General features: G+C 43.1%; 1 protein-coding gene across 1 annotated transcript in view; it reads right to left on the bottom strand.

The window, feature by feature from the left end:
* The window catches only part of mapk1 (mitogen-activated protein kinase 1), a 33,739-nt gene that overhangs the window by 8,903 nt on the left and 8,524 nt on the right, over positions 1–16,312 (bottom strand). The window contains exons 2-4 of the mRNA XM_061730703.1: positions 3,777–3,959; positions 2,523–2,712; positions 599–715 (exon numbers count right to left, since the gene is read on the bottom strand). Coding sequence (XP_061586687.1) covers positions 599–715; positions 2,523–2,712; positions 3,777–3,959 — 490 coding nt within the window. The remainder of the gene's footprint in view (positions 1–598; positions 716–2,522; positions 2,713–3,776; positions 3,960–16,312) is intronic.

Genomic DNA, 16,312 nt, shown 5'->3' on the forward strand with positions numbered 1-16,312 from the left:
ATACAGTAAGTAAACCAAATACTTTGTCACTGTTTTACTTACATTTTATGTGTATATATTTGTTTTAAATTACATTTTTTAAAACTTATATCTATATGTTTGTGTTCAGTCCGTCGTGAACTGTTACCTGCAACGGACTGCTAAATGGATTGCTAGTTTGCACCCTTGGAAAGTGGAGCGAGGTATGAAATTCAGTGACATTTCAGTTATTCAGTTGTTATTGCAATGTAAAGTGTTATTGTAATATTTACAATGTTTTTGTGTTTGAATTGATTAATACAGACTAGCAACTTACAAATTTAATGTAAATATTTTCTTTATTGAAGCCCATTGCATTTACGTGGGCATATTGTTCATTCTTTTTTGAGCATTTTTGATGCATCTCGTATAATATGCATGTTGTCTTATTTGTATCATACTTTAAGTTTCACGGTGCTGGAAGAGCGGCAAATAAATCTGATTGCACCCGTTTGAAACTTCTCTTCTTCGGTTCCCAGGGCTGCTACACAGCTCCTCGGCATAATCGGAGGGTCAGAAAAAGAGGAAGAAGGTAGTGAAAGACCACCGAGTCGCTGCAGACGGGCAGGTAAAAACTCACCTTGGAGTTGAGCATGATCTCTGGAGCTCGGTACCAACGCGTGGCCACGTACTCTGTAAGGAAACCAGTGTGGTCGTGGTCGGGGTCCGCTACACGAGCCAGGCCAAAGTCGCAGATCTGCAGAGCGACGACGACAAGAAGAAAACCAAGGCATTTTTTGGGCTGTTTTTTGTTTTTACAGGTTTAAAAGTACACAGCTGTAGGATATACTGTTGGTAGGATAAGATCAAAATAACAGAATAGAGACCTTAAAGGTTCTATCTGGGGTTAAATCAACCTTACGTCTATCATCAGATGGGGAGGAGTGCAACCTTCTGTTAGAAACCAAAACAGCTTTTTTTGTTATGTGTGGTTTTTTTTTTTGCTCTTTTTTTCTAGGCATTATAAATCATATGTACATTTCTACTGTTAATGTTTGTTGTGCCAAAAATTCAATAAAAAAAAGATAAAAAAAAAAGAAACCAAAACAACATGATTTAAGCAGGTTTGGGTGCGAGTGTGTGGAACTAATGAGACGGGCGGCAACGCAGCCGCATCATCATAAATGTGCTATTTTAAGCCTCTAACCAGATTTAAGAGAGTCACATTGTTCTGAACGCCAGCCAAAGCCTCCCCTCTTGACCATCTAATAATAGACCTAAGTAGGGCTGGGCGATATGGCCTTTTATTAATATCTCGATATTTTTAGGCTATGTCACGATACACGATATATATCTCGATATTTTGCCTTAGCCTTGAATTAACACTTTGATGCATAAAATCACACCAGTATGATAATTCTATATGTCTACATTAAAACATTCTTGTTCATACTGCATTAATATATGCTCATTTTAAACTTTCATGCAAAAACGGGGAATAAGTCACATTTACCAAAACTGTATTTATTAAACAGTTACTAAGCAGTGAGTGGCACAAACATAAAAAGTGTAATTTCAAAATAGAAAGTGCACGTTGCTTCTCTCTGACTCCCGTCTGAAGATCATCTGCTAAGAACCTGTTCTGGTCCTGGTTTTACCAGGATGAGCTGCTCTGAGCAGCAGGGGCCCCTACAGAGTACCTTTATATTAAATTGTAGGTGCAGGGACTGCAATGTTTCATCCTCTCCTCCTTTACTTTGCATCACTTTCACTTATTGTTAGAAATATGACGTCATATAGTGTTGTTTGACTTTGTTTCAATGATAGTGATTGATTTCATGTGGCCACATTTAAGCAATACTAGGTGATGTTTCTCAGTTCTGGAAGAGAAAAGTCTGAATTATGGTTCCGCGTTAAATCGACGCAGAACCTACGGCGTAGAGTACGCGTCGATGTGCACTACGCTGTATGCTCTGCGTTGGTGTAACGCGGGACCATAAATCAGCCTAAAGGCTCGGCTGCGCGTGTAGCGCTAAGCGGCTCCTCAGCTCTCCACAGAGCCGTTCGCGTCATGCGAGGAGAAAACATCCCCTCCCGTCTTTACTAAGCCGGTTAGCTTTGAAAAGAGTCCGCCGCGCGTAGCAACCGCGCAGATGAGCTCACGGCGCAAACAGGCCGAGTTTGGGAAAGTTAAAGTTAAAGTAAAGTTAAAGCGGGGTGGAAGTGACCGGCGGTCCCGGACAGCAGCGCCGACACCTGCAGCTGGTCGGGGGCCAATGATAATGCACACACGACACCACGTGACTGACATGTGTAACAGGGTGCGCTTGTTTTATGTCTCAGAGAAGGAGAGACGAGACGAGAGAGTGAGAAAAGCCTGTAATTTAACGCCCGCGGCTAAAAGCAAAATGCGTGAAAATGTATATTCGAATATGCACGATAGAGTCATTTTGTACATCGCACAGAGTAGAAGCCGAGATACATCGGCTATACTCGATATATCGCCCAGCCCTAGACCTAAGGTTGTCCTGCCAGCTCCAGTCGGAGGGGATGCGGGGGGCTACCTTGAGATCACAGGTGGTGTTGAGCAGAAGGTTGGAGGGTTTCAGGTCGCGGTGTAGGACGTTGGCAGAATGGATGTACTTGAGTCCTCGTAGGATCTGGTAGAGGAAGTAGCAGATGTGGTCGTTGCTCAGGTGCTGAGTCTTCAGAAGCTTGTAGAGGTCCGTCTCCATGAGGTCCTGGACGATATATCTGCAGCGCTCCAGGTTAAAGACCTTTTCCCTTCATGGTGGCGGTGCATTTAATCAAATCATCACGGAGCATGAACCTTTTAGTGCCACAACAGGTAAAACCAACAAAAACAGGGTGACCAGCTACGGTAAGTGTTTTTGGGGAACTTCTGAATTCGGTTGAATCTTAGCGTCTCCCGGGTGTCACGGGTCCTGAAACCACGTTCGGCTCTGCTGGAACGCCCCCCCCAAACCCCCCCGAGTGTCTGAGATAAAACGCCTTGCCAACTCAAACACTACTTTCTTTCATCGAAGGCTTTTAGTCTGAATGAATGTTTGTTTTGGACCAAAACCATAAACCAAGTCGCTACAGGCCTCGGCCACACCCAGTCCTTCCAACTTCCCCTCAGACTCTTGACTGTATTTACTAATGTCAGGATACAGTAACGATCACTCACTTTGAGTATACAGTGATGGTTTCCATTATATGATCAAATACCAATAAATACCCGTAATGAGACGCCATTTCTTTGTCAGATGGAACATTTGTGAAGCTGCGAAAACAAAAATATATGGAGACTGGGTTTCATGTCTCTTTAAAATGAAAATGTATACGCAAACTTCTTTCTGCCCTAATCAAGATATAATATATATTTAGTGTAACATTAACAAGGTCAATGAGTTACACAAAGAAAATATGTAAAAGCATTAACCCTAAACGAGATAACAAGGTGCAGCTGATAACCAAACAATAATTGATGATTAAAAAAAGACAAAACCTTCCGAACTAAAATGACATATGAATGAAAACAGGCAGTTTAACATCTCTCTCCACCATAGAAGGTGGAGGTGGCGCGTTGCACCAAATACTGCAACATGCCAACCTTCCTTGTTTCCAACTTTGTCGTGTGAGATTTGGAATTATTTCAGATGTTGATTTAAGCACTGATGCAACCGATGAGCATTAGAACATTCCCACTACTAGAAAAACGCCATGCTCGCCATCAGGCCCCAGATGAAGCGCTTTAAACACTTGCAGCCTCATGAAACGCTTCACGAGGTACCAGTTAGAGCCGGTTAGGATACACGTCCTTCATCTGGTCGAGGCTCGGCGCGCGGATGATGTCGTTGATTCCAATGATGTTCTCATGCTTGAAGCGCAGGAGGATCTTGATCTCTCTCAGGGTGCGTTGGCAGTAGGTCTGGTGCTCGAACGGGCTGATCTTTTTGATGGCCACGCGTATCTTGTTGTCCCGATCATATGCAGAGCTGCAGCAGGGGAAGAAAACAAAGCCATCGGTTAGAGTCTGGGGCAAAGAGAAAGAATAAAGATAGTTCTGATACTAAAGCTCCTTTCTGGTTCTTGTATTTCATCTCTAGGAGATGCTGAACCTTCATCCAAGGATGCTTCCCCAGCTACGAACACATGTATTTCATCCCCCAACAGAGAGAGAATATGCACAAAGGGGGCACTGGAAATTCATACACAACGTATTAAAACTTAATGACATATTCAACTCTCAGCAGAGATAGGAAGGAGGAGGATGCCTCACTCTTTTTGCCGACAATAATTGACAGTTAAAGTTGTTAAAGGCGACTATTTTTAATATCGAGTTTGAGCTTTAATTTAGAGAGTTTTTAAAAAGGAAAATAAAAGGGGCAGAATCAGCCTTTTTTAAATGAAGCATCTCCATTTTCAGGGGCTAAAAATTGGTATAATTGACCCATTCCCTCGTTACTGCTAGATGAATAAAACAGATAAAAGCATTCAGTTAGTATTTGGGAGCTGTTTGACAAGATGAAGTCCAAGGAGATCTGGAATCAATGTGAAGGATGCATCGTTAGGCTGAAAAACCCAAACAAATCTACACGAGAGATGAAAAAAAAACTTAAATGTGGACTAAACTGTTTAGTTAGGTAAATGAATCACAACAATAACAAAGAAAACACTTTAAAAAAAATTGTTTTCTGTTTTAAGATTAGAACGATTGTTCTGCTTCATTCCCAACTTAAGACACCCCTCCTCTCCACCTGTCCAGGTACAGACATGCCCACTGTTGCATGTTTTTCCACCAGTCTTATAGCTGCTTCTTAGACTAAGAGCTTTTCAATCCCCTTAAATCAAGCTGAAGGGACCCTAAACACATCTCATTACATGTTTTAGCTCAACTAAAATTAAAATAAACTTACACTGATTTTTTACCTAACTTTAAAATTACTGGGCCCTTGATAAGTGACTTTTAAGCTTCAAAAATACTAATAATCCTTCCTGCGTTTGCTAATAAACCAGAATAAAAAAACCCTTGGGTAGAAAAAACCCACCAAACCCACTCCAGACATTTTCACTGCAATGCCTCCGACACAGAGTCCAACCGGCCCATTAGAAGTGTGAAGACATGCAAAGTGCTGCTGCCACCACATCTGATCCAAAACTGTTGCAACTTCCTGCAAACCGGTGCCATCGCAAACCCCCCAATTGCACAACGCCGCCGTTCTCTGGAGGGACAAACTGAGAAAACTCGCAATATTGATGATTTCCTCAAATCCCAGAGCTTCATTTACATCCAGGCAAGCGTGCTGTTATTTCTGCACTTTACAAACACAAATGTCTGGGAAGAGCACCCACACAGGAGGACAGAATAAGAAAGGAGTTGCTATAGTGACGGGGGTGTAAGGACAGATATGTAAACACGAGTGTGGCAGCCTTCTGCGAGGGAAATATGAGTGACCTTCCTTTATAGTTGTGCGGCAGGAATGTGTGTGTGCGTGGGAGTAAATAGTGTTCGCTCCAACGGCTCTACTCTAGTAGATACTCTGGTGTTGAGGCAGCAGGAGGATACAAGACGTAGTCGTCGTCTCCAGAACCTGTTTGGGCCAGAGCCAGGCGAGCGCAGGCGTAATGCATCCTCCGACGGTCTGAAGAACAGACTGTGCTGCTGATTGGACCAATTTTGACAAATAAAAGCTTCTAAATGATGATTAATGAGGACTTTTAATACAACAAACCATTTCTAAGTGATTTCAGGCCAATTAAAAAGAAATTAAGTATAAAATGATCTCAATGCACAACTGAGAGACCAGCCTGATAATAAATGCAGGACCATCAATTGTTTTTACTCTAATGTTTGTATTAGACGTCCATCGTAGGTGAGTTTCCATAGTGGTCCGGGGGTAAAGTTCCCAGACTGACCACTAGGGGGCTGGTGCAAAAACCAACCAAGGGGGAGGTGAACTTTTCTGTATCACATCAGGTTAAATCATATAAATAAACACTAGTTATAATTGAAATTGTTTTTTTGTTCTGTTCATTCTACCGACAGACCACTGTGAGTGGCTGTGGGTTGATCTCGAAGAGTCTTGGGACGAAATTTAGCTCAGAACAGGCAGCTCGTTTTATCCGTGGGTCGACTACAGTAAATGTCACCGAAACAACATCAGAAATGAGGAGATCGTGTTGCTAAAGTTCACTGCTCGCTCCACATCTCCTGCGGGTGGTATTGGATCAGCCGAGGGAGCAGTCAGCAACATTTCAGGATCGTTTCCACGCAGCAGCCTGCCGGGACCTGCAGGATAATCAGTCTGCGACGCTGGTCAGCCAAGCGAGTGCAGGCCCCTCTGGAGGTCTGCTCGTCCTCGTTTCAGCTCTGGCAGCGCTCCTTTCAGGTGTTGTTTCAGTACAGACACTCGAAAATCAGGAAGTCGGGATAGATTTGATCAGAATGAAAGTTTCATAGCATTAATAAGCAACTTAAACTAAGCCAGATAAGCTAAAATGGCTAACTGTGCGTGGTTTTGTGCAGTACAAAGTACTTTTGAAGACAGTTTGTCCAGTTCTTGTAAGAGAGTGTGAGTGCGTGTCTCTCACATAAAGTTGTATAAAGCGATGATTTATATTTTTAAGAACAGACGGCAGGGACGGGAGTCCAAAGTTATTTCAGGTGGTATTTGATGGAGGACCACAAGGGCTGGATGGTGCTTCCTAATAGTAATCAGATATTCCTTAAAACAAATGTTTGAATACTTTGTGCTGCTTTAATAAACAAAACCGGCATGTTTTTTTTTCCTGTGTAATTCAGAACATCTCCAGAATTTATGACAAGAAGATTAAACATTGAGGAGACATTTTAATTTTCTTATCTGAAGCAAAGATTGAGATTTTGACCCCGTTTACCGAGTCAAGGCCTCCGTTTGTTGTCGGTCGCCCTGCCTTATACGAGCGGGAACTTTCTGAGGAAGTACAAAGTACACAGTTGTGGATCTACGAGGTATTGCTGCGGTTGTATCCGGACACTGAGGTCTCCATTAGTTCTGCGTTATCAGCAGTCTTGACGGCACTCAAAAGGACTTTTGGACCCAGAGCTTCAACTGAGGTTAACTACATGTACGACACCTCCCTCTGTATTACCGGGGAGGCGCCGTACGTGTAGATTAATGTTCACTGCAAGCTGCTGCTGGAATCTGCCCAAAGCAGCCGACTATCGCGTCTCAAACCTCAGAGACAGAAGGGACTCCTTCAGATTCTGTTGTGCTTCGGACGTCATGGCTTGAAAATGAGCAGTCGCTGAGCCCTTTTTGCAAACAGACTTTCTTGTTAGTTGGTGCCCAGTTTATTTTAGAGATGGGTCTGATGATCATGCTGCGGTGTACTTGCATAAACCGCATGCAGATGTACTCTGAAGAGAACCTTCTGAGACATCTTTCCTGTTTCCTTTGTTTCAGTACTACTGATATAATCTGAGCATGCTCAGTACCCAAGAAAGATATACGTGTGCTTGTGAGTGAGAGAGAAAATGTTTCTATGGAGATGAGAATACAAGGCTTATTTTTGCAGCACCAGTTATGCAATGAGCGCGTAACCATGACGATGCTCAAGAGGTAGGGTTAGAGGAAGAAGGGGGAAAGCTCATTGTGTTCAAGTGTGCCACGTACCGAGAAAGAGCCAATATTAAAACCCCGGCATAAAAAAAGACGCACAAGCGCAGCGTTGAAGGCTTTAAAGGCTCAGTGACTCAGAGCGCCGGGCTGCTCGCAACAAAACAACTGGCCCTTGTGCAGCGGGCTGGGGAGGGGGGGGTAAGATGATCCAAGGGTACAGACTTTATACCTGTATTTACAATTGGAGCAAGATGACAACGGCTTTCTTCTCCATCAGTCACTTCTCTGGCCTTGTTCTCTCCGTCACCCGTGGTTTATCTGCCTCGTCAGAGCTCATGTCTGACAACAATAATAAAAACAGCCCAAAAACCGCACACAGTAAACAAGGTCCACTTAAACAATGAACCTCTCCCAAAACACAATGATGTCTGAAACCGGTGCACAGCTGCACCAGCAGAACAAAAATCGCCTCCAGCTTCACCGAGCCTCCAACGGCGCCGTTATTTCTGTCCAGTATTTACAAATCCCTCTCTTCAGTTTTCTTGAGCCCTGACAGACCGAGACCTCCAGTCAGCAGATCTGGAAGTGCTGGCAGTTTTTGCAAGGATTTTCCAGGCAACATGAGACATCTTTGCCCACATGAAGTTGGTGGCGGTAGCGACTCCCGACTAGGGATGCACAATATCCATCAGACCAGGAACATGGCAGTTAATACAGCAGGAAAATGACATCACAGTTCCGTGCGTAAACTGAAGCTGATAAGTACATTTTGAAAAGGAAGTAGGAGGAGGCGACATGGCTTGCTGGTGAGTAGCGCCTTTTAAGACGGGCCCTTTCGCACTCATCACGTCATCCGCCACGCCGTATCAGCGAGACCTGAGCGCGGCCCAGTCGCCGCCTGGCAGGAAGTGAGAGCAGTACAGCAACACCTCAGCAGTGTGTAGTGCCGGAGCACGAAACAAACACAAGTAAACCCAAACAACCCAAACATTTGCATACAGATGCATTTGAGAACATTTTTGTTTACTTGTGGAGGATTTACTCGTGTTTTCTTTTTTTGCATTTACTTTTTGAAAAAAACATTTTACGCACCAACACCTCTCATCCTCACACTGAAGGCTTTAATACGACTTTTATTGCTGCAACAAATGTAATTATAGATTAGCTGGTTAGTACCAAGGCGACCGTCCGACGAGGCGAGCGGGTCCAGTCGGTCATCCTGGACGGTTCCTGAAATGGTCCCAGACCAAGGTGGTGCGATTCAGAGGTGTGGGTGCTTTTCTGAGCCTCCCCAAACCCCCAAAGCCCAGCCAGAACCGGACCAGCAGTCTCATAGCACAACCAGCCACGTTAACCATCCACACAGGAATCACCATGTTGTGCTGGGTCTTAATTCACAGTTTAGACGTCACTGAAGGTCTTCGGTCGCCATTTGACGCCTCAGACCGTCACTCGTAGGGCTGCACGATTCTGGACAAAATGAGAATCACGATTTTTTTGCTTAGAATTGAGATCACAATTCTCTCACGATTTCTTTCCAATATAAAATTTATTGCACTTATTACTTTAACTTTGCAACAGCTGAACAAAAATATAATAACAATAAACATCTCTTGTCTTCTTTACACAAACCTTTGAATAATTTAAACAATAATAACAATTTTGAACAATATTTGTTCCTCCCTGAGTTGAACACCCTTTCAGAAAGGGGACTTGTAACAGATCCTGTAGTTCTGAGGCAACAAATTATTCCTCTGGCTGGGATGAACCCCCATTGCCTTTTGCTGCTATTAAGAAGCTGCCGATACAAAAGGTAAACGTTACAAAAAATATGATGGTGCCTGATAAAAGACTGGCATCAACTTTGTAACAGCTGACATTGAACATAAAAACAATAAACATCGAAAAAAGAAAAAAAAAAAAATTAAATCGTCGTCATTTGGAAATGAGATTGCGTTCAAGCATGAATCGAGATCGTGATTTTTTAACGATTAATCGTGCAGCCCTAGTCACTCGACTAACATGCATCACGTATAAATGTTGGCCATCAGCTGATACAGCGTGCCGACACATACCAGTGCAGCAGGTAGCTGGTTCAGCTAAACAACTCGGGGGCCACCTTTGCTCCACCAGCTGAAGTGGTTCTGTTCATAGAAATGACCCTGTATCAGATGGAGCCTAGACAGATCCTCTCAGAACAAGACGTCCCTATTTTCATCAGTCACAGTCGAGCATTTCGGCCCTGTGACAAACGTTCATGGGCATTTCTCCACCCGAGCTGGGACGGTTGTATGTTAAGAATCAACAATGAAGATGCTCCGGTATCGTCTCGACACGCGTTTCCATGACTCAGCAACATGCATACCGTGACCGTGTCAAAGCATGAGTGCAGCATGTCTCAGGAAGAGACCCCTGCAGCACATGAGCAAACGCAACGTGGACCAGCAGAATAAAAACGCTGCCTGGGGTAAAGAAACAACCACAACTGACACACAATGGCCGAGGGGTTCAGTCTTTGTTTTGAATCCATGACCGAGAGAAAGACCATATTTAAGAAAATGTATTAAAAAAAAACTTTACTAAATACAGAAGACGATGACAAACTCATACTGGCAGAAGTGTTCAGTCCACACAGCTAATCCTCACAAGAAAACAGACGTTGAGGAAACAGAGGAAGTGATAAAGGAATAAAGAAAAAAAACAAAAAAAACTTTCCCCTCATTGCACTGTGCACACAACATGCACGAGCTTGGATATCAGCTCGTAGCTCGTCCGCCCGGCGTGTTGTCCCTGCCCCGTTCAGGGCTCAGCTCTACATCAGTCCGGCGGTGTGTGTTCTTGCAGGGTCAAACCGCCGCACCTTCAATAAACACCAGCTCTGCCGGCACTGTGGCGCTTTCATGCACGTACGTCGTTTAAGTCGTTCAGCAGAAGCGGGAATATTTCTGGTTTCCAAAGATGCTGCCGCTGCGAGTTTATACAGTCATATAAACCTCCCTGATGATAGTGTTTACGTTAGGGGGGGCTACTTAAATTCCTGTGCGTATAAAATGTTGTAAAACTAGAAAATAATGTCCAGTAAGATCAGATGGTTTTTGCCAGCAAAGCTTTTTGTGAGCCACGTGAAATATTCACAAAATATTCACACGTTTGACCTCAAATAAATCCTGTAATGATTTCATAAGTAAATATTTGTAAAATAACGTGATTATTATTAATACGTTCCAGTTAGACAACAACCCCACCTGGTGCAGCAACTAGTTCGAGGACATGGCGGTGGACGCCATGCAAGCATGCAGGGACGGTATCATCATGAGGCTGCTTCAGCTGGGAGGTTCTCGTTTCAACAACATTGAGCCCAAAAGACGTCAGCTGACTTCTGCACCAGACTCATTTCTCCCCCTTAATACCCTTGTTTTTCTTTCAAAGATTACAGTGCCAGGAACCGTCGGGGCCGGGGGGGTGGGGCTCCAGACAAAACCAGACCTCGTTTCCACACACGGACTGGTCGTAAGTTAAAAATATCAGAACTGGGGTTGGGCATTTTTAGATATTCAATTCAGTTATTGATTCATCTTTATTCACGTCAATAGTTTCTTTCATATGTTCTTTATTTTCGAGAGATAGAAAAAAATAAAAAAGACATCTCACTCCGGAGGAATGTGTCCGTTGTTTAAAGATAAAAGAGGAAATAATATAAATTAATGCTGAACTATCATCTTCTAACACCAGAAAACTGCCTGCTTTTATTTATTCTCACAATTTTGATCAAGATGAAAGGATAACGATAATGTGTCATGCTACCTCTTTAAAAAGAAAATATGGACTTTGTCTCATCACTGCACAAAGTTTGGGGATTTCACAAAATATAAACCTCACTAAGTGAGGAATACTTACACGGCACCGGGGTAGAGAAGGTGCTGGAACTCATTTCTATATATTTTGCCCAGAATGGACAGTTTTAAATAAAAAAGGGAGTAGAGGATGCTATTTACAAATGATTTTAACTGTTAAGGATGCCATTTTTAATCCTTACAGATTACGTCATAAAATCTGGAGGAAAAGGGCAGCTCTTTATGAAAGGTTATAAGAACTAGCATCTCGTCTTGTACCTGCATCGGTGAAACTTGAGACAAAAAGATGGACCCTTATGCCAGAATGCACATGTGCTAACTATGAGAGACTTCAGAGCATCTTCGATCAGAAACCACGAGATATGATCAAAGCCATCACGCCACTTCTGCTTTTGACAACCCCGCTGCCTCAGGTTTTTTCCCCCGACAAAGCACAAGAATCATCACGACCGCAGAAAGATTTGATCTCATTTTTAAAAACGACTTGCTGAAAAATTTAGATGCAATGACCTGATTAGCAACCATGGCGGTGCAATAACGCACATCCGTCAGAACCGGAGGATGAATAAAGATATCAGAGTCAAAGCAAGAGGTGTGTGTGAGCGTTTGACTCCGTTTAACCACAAGCCATCGTGGTCATCGTGACACGCACCCAAATTACAGCTCCTTCTGAATTGCACAACAGGATTTCAGTGTCAAGGCTCATTCTCCCCCTCCCTCCCGTCCTCCCTCCCTTCTTCCCTCCCTCCCTCTGCCATTGGCTGTGGAGCCATGGTACTGATGTCAGAGGCAGAAGGGTTGCCATGGAGATGGGCCCCATGGTGGTATTTCAAGAGGACGGCTCAGACGGCAGAATGAAGCGCAGCATCGGCAAAAGGCTAAAAACGAGTTGAGGAAAGAGTCGGGGCATGGACGGAAAATCTGGTGTGGGTTTGTGTGAATGCTCAGCAACCAGACTGGTGTACCGAACGGACGTCAGCGGTGAACACAAACAATTATAATGTCAATCACACCTAAAAGAGCATGGAAAAAAATTGGCGAAAACATTTTACATATGAAGCTATTAAATTAACAAAGCTAGTGAGAGCTAAAGATAGCGCATGGCAACAAAAAAATTAAAAAAAGCTAGTAGCCCTACTAATTTATTCCAGCATCTTAAAATCAGTGGGACAATTGACCTATCGTTAAGACCCGCCCCTCAAACACAGATGAGCCAATGGGCTTTGAGTATCAGTTTCACAGGGACCAGGACATCTGCAGCTTCCAGCTCAACAAAACTTGAAGACACACACACATGCACACCCAAAAAAGATTCACCAGCATGTCACACATTTGTAACGTTAACATCTCACTACAGTCACTCCGTGAGTGGTGGTGAACCGTGAGATACACGAGACATGACGGTAAATGTACGCAGAGATCACCAGCGGCCTCGAGCAGCGAAAGTTACATCGAGTTCTGGAGAACAGCTTACGATAAATATGGTTGTTAATCTTGGGGGGGAAACAACACACAGAGGAAGTTCCTGGTCACGCGTTTACAGCTTTCTCTGCATCGGTAACGGCGGCGTTCTACCCCCCCCTCATCAACACCCTGAAACATACACAAATATCTGCATTTTTATACTTTTTAAAAATCTTATGTTGGCTGATGTTAAAAAGACACGAGTACCATTATTCCTTCACGCGTTCCCTCCATCCCTCGTCCCTTCATGCTGTGGGTCGGGAGCCCATGATAACCCATAATTAACTTTTATTTAAATGGCAACTAGTTTAGTCATCGACTTTAGTCGACACTTTTTAGACTTTTTCATCCCTCTGTGTTTGAATGTTTCTCCATGAAAGTTGTCTACAAATTCATCCAAATCACATGACAAGGGATTCATTCAGCCTCTACTGTAAAATGTGTTTCGCCAGTTATTTCTCCACTGTTAAGTGACTAAAAGAACAATAAATAGCTAAAATATTTCTAAACTATTTGTTTAAAACATAAAAAAAGAAAAGAAATGGCTGCTGAGCAACTGCCGTCCATTTATTTATGGTGCTTTTACACTAGTACCTACTCAGCCTGACTCGCCTTGTCTCGACTTGCCCTCGTTTTATTTTCAATACCCTGATCAGAAGTAGGCGAGGTTGGTGCGAAGCTGCTGTGACGTTTGTAGCCTTGAGCCGACATGGACTGAGAAAGCTCCTGGTATATTTTTTCATTCCTCGTGGCCCCATCTAGCTCTCTCTGGATATTTTCCTCAGCCACCAGGTTTAAGAAGGTCTCCACCTCAGAATTTGACCCCAGAACAGATTTCTGTGCTGCCATTGTTCTTCGACAAAAATGAACAAGAAGACGCGAGTCGCTCTTGAAATGATGTCACATCCTGACTCAGACGTCTTGACTCCCAACCACCTGACCAATCGGTAGCGTGATGACATCAGATACGGCCCGACTCAGCCCGCTTAGAACCTCAGCAGAGTAGTTACAGAAAAAGTTACCTACTCGGCCCCTGGTGGAAAGGCGCCAAACCGATTTGAGGCGAGGCGAGTCGGGCTGAGTAGGTACTAGTGGAAAATAGGCATGGGGCGATATACGATATTATCGTATATCGCGATAAAAAACGGCCGCGATAACATTATCGTGGGGTACTGTAATTATCGCCAAATTTTTTTTTTTTTTTGGTCACACAAGGCTACCAGCCAGGTAGAAGGCAGTGTTATTTTTTTCATGTATTTTATTAATATTATTTATTATTATTATTTATTTAATATTTTTTCAGAGAGTAGTACAATCCGTGTGCATTTGACTACTGTGGCACTTTATTTTCACTCAATCTTTGTGTTGGCCATGCAGCTTTTGTTTTGTATACTACAGAGCAGTGCCTTTATTTTATTATTTTTCCAGAGAGTCGTACTAAGTAGCAGGCAGCCAGCCACTGTTAAAGTTTCAGAGAGTAATACAATCAGTGTGCATTTGGCTCTACTTTGTCACATTATTTCTATTTGTCACTTATTTCTTTCGACTCTCAGGGAAGTATTTTCTTACAAAAAAAGAAAGCTCAAATAAGTACCGGTACTATAGTTTACACTTTGTAATGCATAACATTTACAGTACACTATTTGTTCTCTACCTCAAGTGTCACTGTGTTGAGAATGATTTGAGAATAAATGTTCTGAAGGAACCAGTGGATCCACGGTTAGTGTTTTTCCTTGCATTTTAAGAATTTTATAAGCAACGCGCTAATATCGTGATAATATCGTAATCGTGATATTTTTGTCCACTAATATCGTGATATGAAATTTTCATATCGTCCCATGCCTAGTGGAAAAGCGCCATTAGATGTAAACTTTTTAGAAACTGGAGGCACTTCAGCTGCACTCTCACCCCCCCCACGATCTCACTGTTCGTGTGGGCGGGTCTAAAAGGCAGAATACGCCCAACAGCTTCAAGTGTGTGTGCAGGCCGCACGCACACACTGATCCTCGCGTTAAGAAGCTCAGTGTGCCGCCAATCTGTGAGACGTCAAGCTGCTGGAAAACCCTGACATGAGCATCCTCAACGCTGGCGAGAGCCTATTAAGAAACAAAAATAGGACTACTCTGAAAGTCGCACGGAAAACTTCACCGCCGACCGACCAACCAGCACATTTGGTAACACTGCAGACCATGTTTCAGCTTCTCGGGAAGAGAGAGACAACAAGACAGCTTATCAAAAGCAATATCTTGTTGACTAACGGTGAAAGTGATAAGAGGAGGGGGGGAAACAAAAACCACCACCAGACAATGGTGATCATGCAGCTCTGGGATCTACTGTGTTCAGAGGGATCAAGTTTCCAAATGAACCTCATCCTTTCGGGAACAATTCCCTTGATCTCAAGCTTTCACTAATCGAGTCTGCATCTTTGACTCATCGGTACGCTCAGTGTACCAGCGTAATCTTTTGTGGCATCAAGTTAATACCACAGACAGACAGACAGACACACAGAGCTGCTGCCATGACAACCACACACGGCAGCTCAAAGTACAGCTTTAACAGCAATTTACTAGGTTGTTTTTTTTTATGTCATCCTGCAAAGCTGACTCACCTACTGGTGAAACTATTTGCCGTCTACGTCCTTCAGTGCTGTATTAAGCTGCTAAAACAGCTGCTAGACATTTAACTGATATATTCACAGTGAAAAGAATTGATTGAGCACAAATCGACCAACTGAAGTCAAGGATTTCTTAAAATGATTTTCCACTGACTTTATTGAAGCTTTTATTGAATTTCACATCAAATGTTGGTAAAATGTTGGCAAAGCTGCTCAAACAATCCTCCACTTTTGGCCTGAAAACACCAGAATGACCTCAAAATAATTACTTATTTAAAAAAAAGAAAGAAATAACGGGGAATTATTCTGCTACAGACACTTGGAGTTTGTGCATCATTCAGAACACAATATAAAATAAGGTAAAATAAAGGAAAAGCTGCAGGAAGTTTCTCTGCAGAAGAGCATTTTGCTGCAGATTAGGGCTGCAACGATTTGTCCACGTTGACGACAAAAATCGTCAATCAAAATTGTCGACGATGAATTCCATTGCCGACAATTGTCGCCAGACGTGTTTTTCCAATGGAGTGAGGCATCTACTTGAATACAATCTCTGCCGAGAGTCGCGCATGCACTATAGAGTCTCTGCCGAGCGGTAGCGGATAAAACAAAATTATGGCGTCCTGTACAGCAGCTGCGCGTTACAAATCTTCAAAAGTTTGGGAGCATTTTAGCCTCGATACTGCGAATAAAAAGATTACTTGCAAAGTTTGCAAAGCCGACCTTGCTTACGGGAGCACGTCGGTAATGCACGAGCATTTGAAGAGAAAGCACGTCGGAGTGTTGAACGAAACGGACTCACCTTGGTAAAAATATTA

Source organism: Cololabis saira, chromosome 9, assembly GCF_033807715.1.
Source record: "Cololabis saira isolate AMF1-May2022 chromosome 9, fColSai1.1, whole genome shotgun sequence".
NCBI classification, from domain to species: domain Eukaryota; kingdom Metazoa; phylum Chordata; class Actinopteri; order Beloniformes; family Belonidae; genus Cololabis; species Cololabis saira.